At 38.3% G+C, this 11,343-nt stretch overlaps 1 protein-coding gene across 2 annotated transcripts in view; it reads left to right on the plus strand.

Moving 5' to 3' along the window:
- The window catches only part of LOC149818805 (Leucine-rich repeat (LRR) family protein), a 29,430-nt gene extending 19,158 nt beyond the window's left edge, over window positions 1-10,272 (plus strand). The window contains exons 8-10 of one of the 2 annotated variants that reach the window (XM_089984900.1): window positions 9,037-9,123; window positions 9,230-9,382; window positions 9,963-10,272. In XM_089984900.1, the coding sequence (XP_089841026.1) occupies window positions 9,037-9,123; window positions 9,230-9,340 (198 nt within the window). In that variant the 3' untranslated portion in view covers window positions 9,341-9,382; window positions 9,963-10,272. The remainder of the gene's footprint in view (window positions 1-9,036; window positions 9,124-9,229; window positions 9,383-9,962) is intronic. The other variant, XM_089984899.1, reaches the window with a different exon arrangement.
- The last annotated feature ends 1,071 nt before the right edge of the window (window positions 10,273-11,343 follow it).

The raw sequence follows: 11,343 nt of genomic DNA on the forward strand, positions 1-11,343 counted from the left end.
TTGCATGTTGTTTGCTTGATTTCAATTATTACTATCATCATTTTGCATAACTCACTTACTCATCTGTTGCTATCCTCTAATGGATCCACTACTGGTCTGTAATGGTTGATTCTAGAACTGGAAGATTCTCTTAACAGCTCTTTACACTGCAACAGGAGCGACACATTTCCTCAGCACCACCATTGGTTGGAAATTTTGTGGGGAGGAACTCCTTTGCCAAGTACCTCAGAGACTCTAACTATAGGGAGTTACTTAGGGTTTGGAGACTCGCATTCAGTCACACTTCTGATTCTTTCCAGGTGCCAAAGGGGATAACAGACAGGCATGTTGTCATGCCATCTATGTCTGTCAGTTTGGCTAGTTGTGATAATCTAGATGGTCAAGGCATGAGTTGGACCTGCAAGGGATGAGGCCCAAGCCTTAGTTGGCTTAGGTGATTATGGTTTCAGGTCTAGGCCCAGTGCTATTATTCTTGTTCCATGTTGAAGGCCCACCATACAATCTGTGGCTAGGTAAGCCTACCAAGAGATAGCTCACATGCTAGGCTCAAGTGTGTATGATATTTCTGTTTCTTGGCCTAGCCCATCCCATTTGGGCTTGGGCCCATACCCAGATTATTTTAGGTCAGGTGCTTAAAGTACATCAATCTACTTAGCATGGTATTCACTTCAGGCATACTGGATTTTCCTCGGTTTCAGAACTGGGTATTAGAATCCAATGGTCTTGAAAAGAGTTCCACTTACGTGCCTCTGTATTGCAAAGATTCTTAATTTACACATTCTGTATTGCAAAATTTCCTAAGTTACACACACACATGCATGTTCTTGAATTCAAGCATGCAGATATGCATAGACAAACATGGACATTCATTGGCAACATCATATGCATGATGTTCACCTTTGACTAATTTTCCATGGTGCCATGTTTTTTATGTCTAGGCCTATGGAAAAAGTTGGTGCAGTAAACAACTCCTTGCATTAATGCTTGTTTATAGAAGGGATAATGCATTTTCTTGTCCATTTTCCTAGTTGTGAACTTGATTAAGTAGTCTGGAGAATCTTTGAAGTAATACAGTTTTTGGATTCCTTAAGCAGCTGATGTTAAATGATTGTTAATATTTGTAGCTTGACTCTTCCCTCCCTATGTATGCTATGCTGGACAAGTGGTCCATTATTGTAGCCATATACATATCTGCACTTCTTATCATGAAGAAAAACTTTACTGATTGTTTTTCCAAGTTAGAAATTGATGAATCCACACATCGAGGCATGTTCTCTATGGTTGTTTATCAGAATTTTAGCTTTGTTGGTCTATTTCTTATTTCAGACCCGTCTTACGACTTAGTTAACTAGAATCAAAGAATTAGCAGACCGTTCCGCTGAAAAAGAGAATGGGCTGAAGCCAGATTAGGTGTTCATTCTATACTGTATCAGAATAGCGTTATGTTTATCCTCATGTTTTATGAAGGACCAACTATTTTACATATTAATCCGTCCTTAAATTCCATGCTGGGATTTGGAACAGGCGCCTATAGAAAGATATATAACTCTCATACGTTATGTTCATTCTCTCAGGAATGATAACTATTTTACATGTTATCCAGTGTCATTACATTCCATGTTGGGGAATGGACACACATTTATAGGCATACATACATATTGTGTGCTATGTACGTGTGTGTGTGCACGTGCTTGGTCTCGGCATGGTGAATGATACTTTTTAATGGTGCTTGATCATTGAAGGGATACCCAGAGTTACTGGAAGCTTCTTAGATAGGTGGGAAGCCCACTTCCTAGAAACTCGGTTAAGAAGCATAATACTCCTCCTTTCCAAAACTTGATGAGAATCTCGATTCTCTCACGCTTCTCCTATGCTTTCCACACGCTTCTCACTCAGTTTCATGTGTTTTCTAAATTGACAGTCATAATTTTTAGATTTTGTTAAAAATTTAATTCTTACACTAAAAAATCATAAAATTTAAGAAGTCACTTTTATTTTATTTTTTATTTGTGTTTCATTTCGATTCCCACTAGATTCTTATATTGCTTTTTTTTTTAAAATTCCTCGCTTCCCGCTTCCTATACATTTTAAAATGCATCGCTTCTCGCTTCCGCTTCCTATATCATTTTCCATTTTCGTTTTCTAGTCTGGAAATCTTGGAGATACCACATCTCACCCACCACCATCACACAAAATCGGATTCAAATTTGGACCAATTGCATGTTCATTTGTTCTTAGCTGTTAATACAAATAACAAAAACTCTTTTTTTTTTTGTGTGTGTGTGCGTGTATCAATTTGATTTAAAGGATCTTCTGAACAATCCAAAGAGTTCGAGTGGCTAAAGCTGAAGCAACTACTTATGGAAGGAGATCAAAATCTATTGGCTTAGTATTATCTTGGCCACGTGGAGAATTTCCTGAAAAGCTAATCATAGGTTCTTATTTCATTATATTCCTGTTAGATTTTGAATCTCCAGGTCCTTCCACGCGTGAGATCTGAAAAACAGAGAGAGAGAGAGAAAGGGAAAGAGAAGTTGGGAGAAACCGATACCCCTTCAGCAATAGGGTCGGCTGCTGTGTATTCCTTCATATTAACAAGTGATTACAAAATTTTAGGGTACTAAAATACCCCTCATTACAATAATCAATATTACATAATGCCATTAATGAAGAAGTGGATGTCACGGGTCCTGGATCTTCAGATCCATGACCCGTAACCGAGAAAATACTTCTTTTCACCCTCCCTCAAGTTGTGCATGATCTTGAATCATGAACAACTTGCCTTTTAACATCCAAAATCTGTCTTTTGTCAATCCTTTTGTAAATATATCCGCCACTTGATCTGTAGTTCGAACAAATTCAGGCTCAATCTCTTTCTCTTCTACCTTTTGTCTCACAAAATGCTGGTCTATTTCAATATGTTTGGCACGACTGTGATGGATTGAATTAAAAGACATACTAATGGCGCTCTGGTTGTCACACAGAAGAAGTGATCGAGATATCGATTCTCCGACTTCTGTCAGTAGATGTCTAACCCAAGTAGCCTCAGCAGTGGCGGCTGCCATTGACCTGTATTCAGCCTCTGTACTGGATCTGGCAACCGCCTTTTGTTTCTTACTACTCCAAGAAACCAAATTCATCCCAACAAATACACAATAGCCTGATACTGATCTGCGTTCATCTGGATCTCCCGCCAAGTCCGCGTCAGAATAAATAGTGATCTCATGTGCACTTTGCCCATTTGTCTTTCGCTTATATGTGAGACCATCCCCAACCGTTCCCTTCAGATATCGTAGTATCCGTTTAACTGCTTCCATATGCCCTTCACATGGGGCATGCATAAACTGAGAAACTTGATTCACCGAGTAGACTATATCAGGGCGAGTAAAAGTGAGGTATTGTAACATACCCACTATGCTACGGTACTGTGTGGGATTATCAAATGGATCTCCGTCTTGAGAGCTAAGCCTTTGATGAAGAACGCTAGGAGTGCTCAAGGGCTTGCAGTCTTTCATACCCGATTTATTGAGAACATCAATGGTATACTTATATTGAGTGAGAGTCATTTTTTCAGAGGAACTGTCGACTTCAATTCCAAGAAAGTACCGTAGTTTGCCAAGGTCCTTCATTTTGAACCTCTGATTCAAGAGATGTTTGACTTCTTCAATGTGCTCATTGGAACTGCCAGTGATGATAATATCATCCACATATATCAACAACAGAGTAATTGTGTCTTGGTTCTTAAATATAAATAAGGAGTGGTCAAGAAGAGATTTCTTAAAACCATACTTTTGTATTTCAAGAGAAAAGCTGTCAAACCAAGATCGAGATGCCTGCTTCAATCCATATATCGCCCTTTTTAGTCTGCAGACATATTTTGTAGGATTACCTTCTGCGTAACCAGTGGGTTGTTCCATGTAAACTTCTTCTCTCAAATCTCCATGAAGAAAAGCATTCTTCACATCAAGTTGGCTAATGGTCCATTGGTGTTCAATGGCTAAAGAAAGTATGACTCGGATTGTCCCCATCCTCACAACTGGACTAAAGGTTTTATCATAATCCTTTCCTTGCTCCTGTGTAAAACCTTTGGCTACAAGTCTCGCCTTGTATCGCTCTATAGTCCCATCCGGTTTATACTTTATTTTGTACACCCATTTCGAACCAACAACGTTTCTGTCAGGTGGTCTTGATACGACATCCCACGTACCACATTCATGTAGAGCTTCCATCTCCTCATTCATTGCTTCAATCCATCTTCTGGAATTTGATGCTTGAGAGAACGTTGTGGGTTCATCTTCTTTATTCAAGGCTGTTAGAAAGAGTTGAAAATCTAATGAGAAATTTTCATAACTGACCCACCTTTCAATTGGATGGCGAGAACGTGTGGATCTTCTAGTATCAACAATGTTGGATGTTGAGGATGCGTCCATGTCTGAATCAACTATGGTGGGTGACTCTCTTTCTCGTCGAGTGTAGACAAGACCTTTATACCTTCCTGGATTCAAAGTTGAGTCTGTATTTTCATGATCAATCATTCCATCAGTAGACACAAGTTTCTTATCCTTTTGAATGCAATTTGAGCAAGCATCACTAGCTCCTGAGAGAAGTTCATAATTCAACCAAGGATAATAAGCCTCAACTCTATGTTTTGATTCTGAAGAACTAGTACATCGACAATCAAAATTCAATTCATCGAAGATGACATTTCTTGATATTTTGATGCGCTTGCTCACCGGATCATAGCACCTGTACCCTTTATAGTCATCAGCATAACCCACAAACCTGCACTTTAAAGCCTTGTCCTGAAACTTATGTCTCCTTGAACTATCAACATGAACATAACATAAACATCCAAAGACATGCAAATCATAGTAGTTGGGGTGTATACCAAAAAGAGACAAGTAAGGAGACTTGTTTTCCAAAATAGTCATGGGCAATCGATTTATCACATGAACTGCAGAATGAAAAGCCTCTGTCCATAAAGTGATCGGAAGATTACTGTCATGCATCATGCTCATCGCACTCTCAACAATATGCGATGCTTTCTTTCAGCAATCCCATTCTGCTGAGGTGTGTGTGGGCAAGACACCTTTTTTCTTATCCCATTACTTTGAAGAAAGTTAGTAAAGTCAATGGAAGAGAATTCACCTCCTCCGTCACATTGGAAACTTAGGATGTTTTCAGAAAATTGGTTTTTGACAAAGGAATGGAAGTTACGGAACAACTTGAAAGTCTCAGATTTATGTTTCATGAAAAATATCCAGGAATATCGAGAATAACTGTCAACAAATAAAAGATAATATCTAGTTCCAGACATGGAAGCAACTGGAGCAGGCCCCCAAACATCAGAACAGATAGTCTCAAAAGGTCTTGAAGCTCTTTTATTGATAGAATGAAATGATAAAACATGACTCTTACATAAGAGACAACTAGAACATTTATTGTCATTGACATTTATTCCTAGACTTGACTTGGGAATAAGATTATTCGAAACAAGCTTTTCAATGAAACTACTACTGTAGTGACCTAGACGACCATGCCAAAGATTTGGCTTATTGATTTCAGAGACACTAAAAACGCAGGTAGGATTTTCAGAAGACAACGATGATTGGAGCTTCAAGTTTGGATCTGCAGAGCTAACATGTGTTGAAGGATCTTCTTGAAAAACATACATATTGCCTTGTCGTTTTCCTCTAGCGAACGTCTCCTTCGTGTAGAGATCCTTAACAAGAACAGAAGAAGGAGTAAATTCAACTGAGGCTTTGACATCATCAACAAGTTTAGAAACTGAAACAATGTTTTTCTTGATATTAGGAGCATAAAGAACATTTGAAAGATTGATGGAAGATTCGGGCAAGGGTATGATGGAGTTTCCAATATGCGAGACAGAGTGGTGTGATCCATCTCCAGTAACTATACTACTTCTACAAATGTAAGGAACAAGTTTTAGGAGCTTACCTGCATCACCAGTAACATGAGTCGCTGCGCCAGAGTCCACATACCAAGTACCTTGCTCATTCTGTTTCAGATTCAATTCTGCTAAGGCTGACAACAACTCTTTTACTTCTCCATTGGTCCTTGTACTGTCTGTGCCTCTTTTTGCTTCAGTTTGTGTTGATTTTCCTTTATTTAAGGGATTGAACCAGCAGTTGGCTTTGATGTGCCCCCTTTTATTACACAGAAAGCAAGTAGGGATTGGCCTCTGTCTTTGTGAGTTGGTATATGAGTTGGGTGTAGGCAATAATCCACGACCGCCATGGCTACTTCTCCCTTGTGTTCCTTTTCCCTTGATATCATAGCTTCCTCGTCCTCGTGCATAAGTAACCCCTGTAGCAAGAACTTCTTGTGCCCCAGTTTGCATAGATGATTCTTCAGAAAATCCCTTTAGATTCATCTCATATTGTAACAATTTTGCGCGCAGATCTTCAAAGTTGGGCAGCTCAGGTAAACATAATAGAGAAGTGACAATCATATGATAGTCGTGTCCCAATCCACTGAGGGTTTGCTGTACCAAATCTTTATCAGAAACTGTACTTCCAACAACTGCTAACTGATCTGTGATAACCTTCATTTTGTTCAAGTATTCCATGATGGACATGGAATCATTTCTTAACATTTGAAATTCTCTTTTAAGAAACATAATCTTGGCCTGAGAAACCTGTGAGTATGTCTGAACTAGTCTGTTCCAAAGTTGCATGGCAGTGCAGTCATCTGGAATGGCTACAAGAACCTCTTGTGACAGTGTTGATGTAATATAAGCAACAAGCGCTTGGTCTCTTTTCATCCAAGCCACAAATTCAGGATTTCTAACATATACAGTAGTAGCTTCCCCTTTGCTGTCCCTTTCTTCTTGTGATAGGAACTCAGGAGGAACTGGAATAGATCCATCCAGGTGTCCAGAAAGATCCTGACTCCTAATGAAAGGTATGATTTGCCTCTTCCAAGTCAAGAAATTACCATTATTTAATTTTTCAGACACGAGTTGACTGAGAAAACTGGAAGAAAGAACTGATTGACTAGGAAGTGAATTCATGTTTCACAGAATTAAAAAAGTATTCAGCACAATCTGCTTACACCTGCAGTTTTTTTTTTTTTGCAGGAACTAACTCAGATCGATGCTATCAGACTGCAGAAACTAATTCAGATTGCTGATATGAAACAGAAATTGAATGTCAATCAGATTTCTGATTTGATATGAATGAAACAGAAAATGAATGTATCAGCTTGATTAAGGATGCAGCTGAATCAAAATAGGACCCTGCGTGATTAGATCACGCTGCTACCAACAGCAATAAACTAGGTATGCGAGTGACAGAATGAGAAATAGGACCCTGCGTGATTAGATCACGCTGTTATCAACCGCGATAAACTAGGTATTTGGGTCGAAAATCTGGATTGAGTTATTCAAGGGATAGAAAGAAGGCTGTGCAGTCGAAAATCCAAATCTGGATTGAGTTACTCAGGGGATAGAAAGAAGGTTGTGGGGGAACCGAGGTTCAGCCACCACGGAGGTAAAAGAAAAATAGAAAGAGGCGAAAAGAAGACTGTGGGAAGAAGAAGTCAGATCTGATTATCTTCAGATCTGATTGATATCAGATCTGATAGAGAAGAAAGGAATGTGGGGAGACAAAAATGGGTCGTTCGTGAACCAAAAAAAAAAATGAAAATAGGGAACGGAGGGATATGTTCTTGACTTAGAAGAAGAAATCGAGAAGGATAGATCTATCAGACGTACCTTTGAGATCGATTCCAGTTTCAACTGAAGCGTGGCTCTGATACCATGTTAGATTTTGAATCTCCAGGTCCTTCCACTCGTGAGATCTGAAAAACAGAGAGAGAGAGAGAGAAAGGGAAAGAGAAGTTGGGAGAAACCGATACCCCTTCAGCAATAGGGTCGGCTGCTGTGTATTCCTTCATATTAACAAGTGATTACAAAATTTTAGGGTACTAAAATACCCCTCATTACAATAATCAATATTACATAATGCCATTAATGAAGAAGTGGATGTCACGGGTCCTGGATCTTCAGATCCATGACCCGTAACCGAGAAAATACTTCTTTTTCAATTCCATCCATATTCCCCTTAATTTTATGGCTATTAGAGGTCCCAAATTGGTTAAGTAGCCCGGAGGATTTTCAAGAGAACAGTCTTTGGCCTTCTAGTTGTGGTCCACACAGTATCTAGGCATAGCTTCCTGCTCTAGATATGGTTGAATATATATCTTCATGTTTTAGCGCATGTTTATAATTTGCATTTCTTATAGAAAGACAATCATGCAGTATGACATAAACCTGAGGTAGTTTTCACCAGAGTTACCAGAAGCTTCTTAGATAGGTGGGAAGCCCACTTCCCGAAAGCTCGCTTCGGAAGCTTGATACTCCTCGCTTCCGAAACTTGATGGGAATCTCAATTCTACCACGCTTCTCCTATGCTTTTCACATGCTTCATCTATTCTTCTTTATGTTTTCTCACTCTACTTTTCGTGTTTTTTATGTGTTTTCTCTCACGCTTCTCACTCACTTCCATGTGCTTTCTCTAAATTGGCAGTCATCATTTTTAGATTTTGTTATAAATTTAATTCTTATACTAAAAAATCATGAAATTTAAGAATAATCACTTTTATTTTAGTTTTTATTTGTGTTCCATTTATATTCCCAATCAATTCTTATATTGCTTTTTTTTATTCCTCGCTTCCCGCTTCCTATACATTTTAAAACTCATCGCTTCTCGCTTCCACTTCCCGTATCGTTTCCCGCATCGGCTTCCTAGTCTAGCAACCTTGAGTATACCTCATATGGTGAAGTGAAAAGGCAGTTTGTTCCCCCAAAGAAAATCTAAAAAGTGATGAATAGAGAGTCAAATACATGTAAGGACCCTCAGAATGTAGGTTGGTGTTGCTCCCTCATTCAAATAGGTTCAAATCAGCACAAATTTTGGAACCTAGTTGCTGCAATCTTTGCATTGTCTATTATTAACTTCAGTCAACAAAAGCTCCATATGTAAGTAGATTTTTCTTTTTTTTTTCCTGGTGCAGATACCTCAGAATTTATTGAAGGAATGTAAATCTCTGCAGAATATTTCACTTCATGATAACCCGATCTCAATGGAACAGTTTCAGCAAGTAGGTTCTTATGGTTTTCTATACTGTCCTTTTTTTGCCTTCTATTGGATTGCTTGGCAAAAATTCCTCTCTGACAAGTAACGAGTCATCCTTTCTCCTTGTTTAGTTGGAAGGGTTTGAAGAATTTGAATCTCGAAGAAGGAAGAAGTTTGACAAGCAGATTGATTCAAATGTGATGATCAACTCTTCTGGCCTCGATGAGGGTGTTGACTTGTGAAGCTTCCAAGTGCTGCGTCTTATCACATCCTGTATACAGTAGGTGATATTGTGTGCATCTAACTGTTAACTGTTTTTATAGTTTATCAAGAGGGTAACATAACCTCTCATTTTGTGCTTAGAATTGCTTACTGTCAGTTGTTAAGTTACTCTGCATGATTTTCTTTTTCCAGCTCTAGTTTACTGTAGCATCTTGCATTGTGAAAGCTTTCTGTTGTACGTTGATTTTTCTGAATTTCATATAACATTATAAGAGAAGTCAGAGCACTTTCACTGTCTTCAGATAACATGCAATGCATTCTCATTCTCTCATGTTCCTTTTAAAAAATCAAGCCTGTTATTATCAAGACAGTCTTGCAGATTTTTCCTCGGATATTAGAGTGAGTAGTAGCTCAAGCAAGCAGCGTTATTGACTTTCTGGTGATAGAATCAGTAGCGATTCTTCACCAACTTAGGTAACCAGTGCAGGTAGCCTAGTCATTGTTGCATGTCTGGAAAATTTGAATCCTATCAGGAGTCCCTAAGAGGATACATTATAAAATCTTTGGCTAATTGCAGAGTTGAGAAAGTTGGGCTGTTTGTTGCTTTGTGATTATTTGCTAAAATGTGTACATATCATTCAGGAGTTTGAGACATTTATTGAGGAACCTTGCGCAAAGATAGCCACCGTGTAAATGTTGGAAGAATCTGGTGGAGAGGGCGGATTCACTTGTTCTTCAAAGTCTCAATTTTTACCATGCTCCTTTCTGATGCCAAACAATCTGCATTTCAAGTAACTGTGCATAGAAGATACATGTATGTTTCATAATGTATCAAGCTAGCCAAGTGGTACTTCTGTATATTCTTTATATGGTTGTGGACTTTTTTTTATTTAGTTTGATATTATTGAATAAAATTTGTGAAGTTAACACGGGTTTACCATCCGTTTGATCAGTGCATTTTCTTATCCACAATAGTAATACCCATACCTAGCTTCACATACAACACCACACAGAGATGCGATGAAAATTCAGCACGTGCGTGTGCTCATACACTGTTTCAAGATTAGACATGAGTAATCCAAATGATGGTCCTGTGATTGTTAACATTAGTTTCAGGTTTGTGTCCAGCAATGAGAAATACAAAAATGGTATTGCTTAGTTTCACCCTTGGTTACTTGTTTTCCTTCTAAAGAGGTTCCGATACACATTGAACCAATTACTATTTGCTGGACTATTACAGATTGTGGTTATCTGGCTAAAGGTTCACAAAGATGAACACCCTTAAAGCATTTCAAGAAGATGGTACATAATCATGTATGATCGTGTTGATAACTTTTTTGATAAGCATGCAGTGGGGGAAGTACAGCCTCTTTCGTTCATTACTTGATTTTGATGGCCGATATTACAATGTCGGTCATCACAAGAAGGAAGCAAATCGGGAGATTTTTCTTCCCATACTAGTCTATAGCATATGAGGGTGGTGTGATCGTTGCAATTTTTTTTTTTTTTTACTTTCCCTCTTTCCTTTTTAGCCCTTTTTCCCTTTTTGAAGTGGAAAGAGAAAGAAGGAAAGAAGAGAGAGAAAAGAAAGAAAGAAAGAAAGAAAGAAAGAAAGGAAACTCTTTTGCAAGGTCTCACTTGACCTTTATTTGAAAAAGATTTTGAAAATTTAACTCACCTCCGTTTTTGAAATATTTGCGAGAAAATGATAGAGAGACGGGATTCGCTCGTCGGTACGAGGTTCAACCGTTCCTGACGTCTTTACCAAGAGTAATTGAATCAATGATCGAATTAATGCATTTTGCTTTGCCTAAATTTGTCTAAATGATTATTTTGAAATCCTAAATGCACATTGAATCATGCTTGTGCTTATGAAAATGCAAAGATGCATGCTTTTGATAAAATGCTTCAGAAATTTTGGGTTTTTTCAAGTAAATTTGAAATAAGTTTTGAAAATATCCTTGAAGAAAAGATTCAGAAATTGAACTTGATTTGAAAAACTGAGATTTGAATCTATACTTGG

Source organism: Nuphar pumila, chromosome 13 (genome assembly GCF_984573655.1).
Source record: "Nuphar pumila chromosome 13, dmNupPumi1.hap1.1, whole genome shotgun sequence".
Classification (NCBI taxonomy): domain Eukaryota; kingdom Viridiplantae; phylum Streptophyta; class Magnoliopsida; order Nymphaeales; family Nymphaeaceae; genus Nuphar; species Nuphar pumila.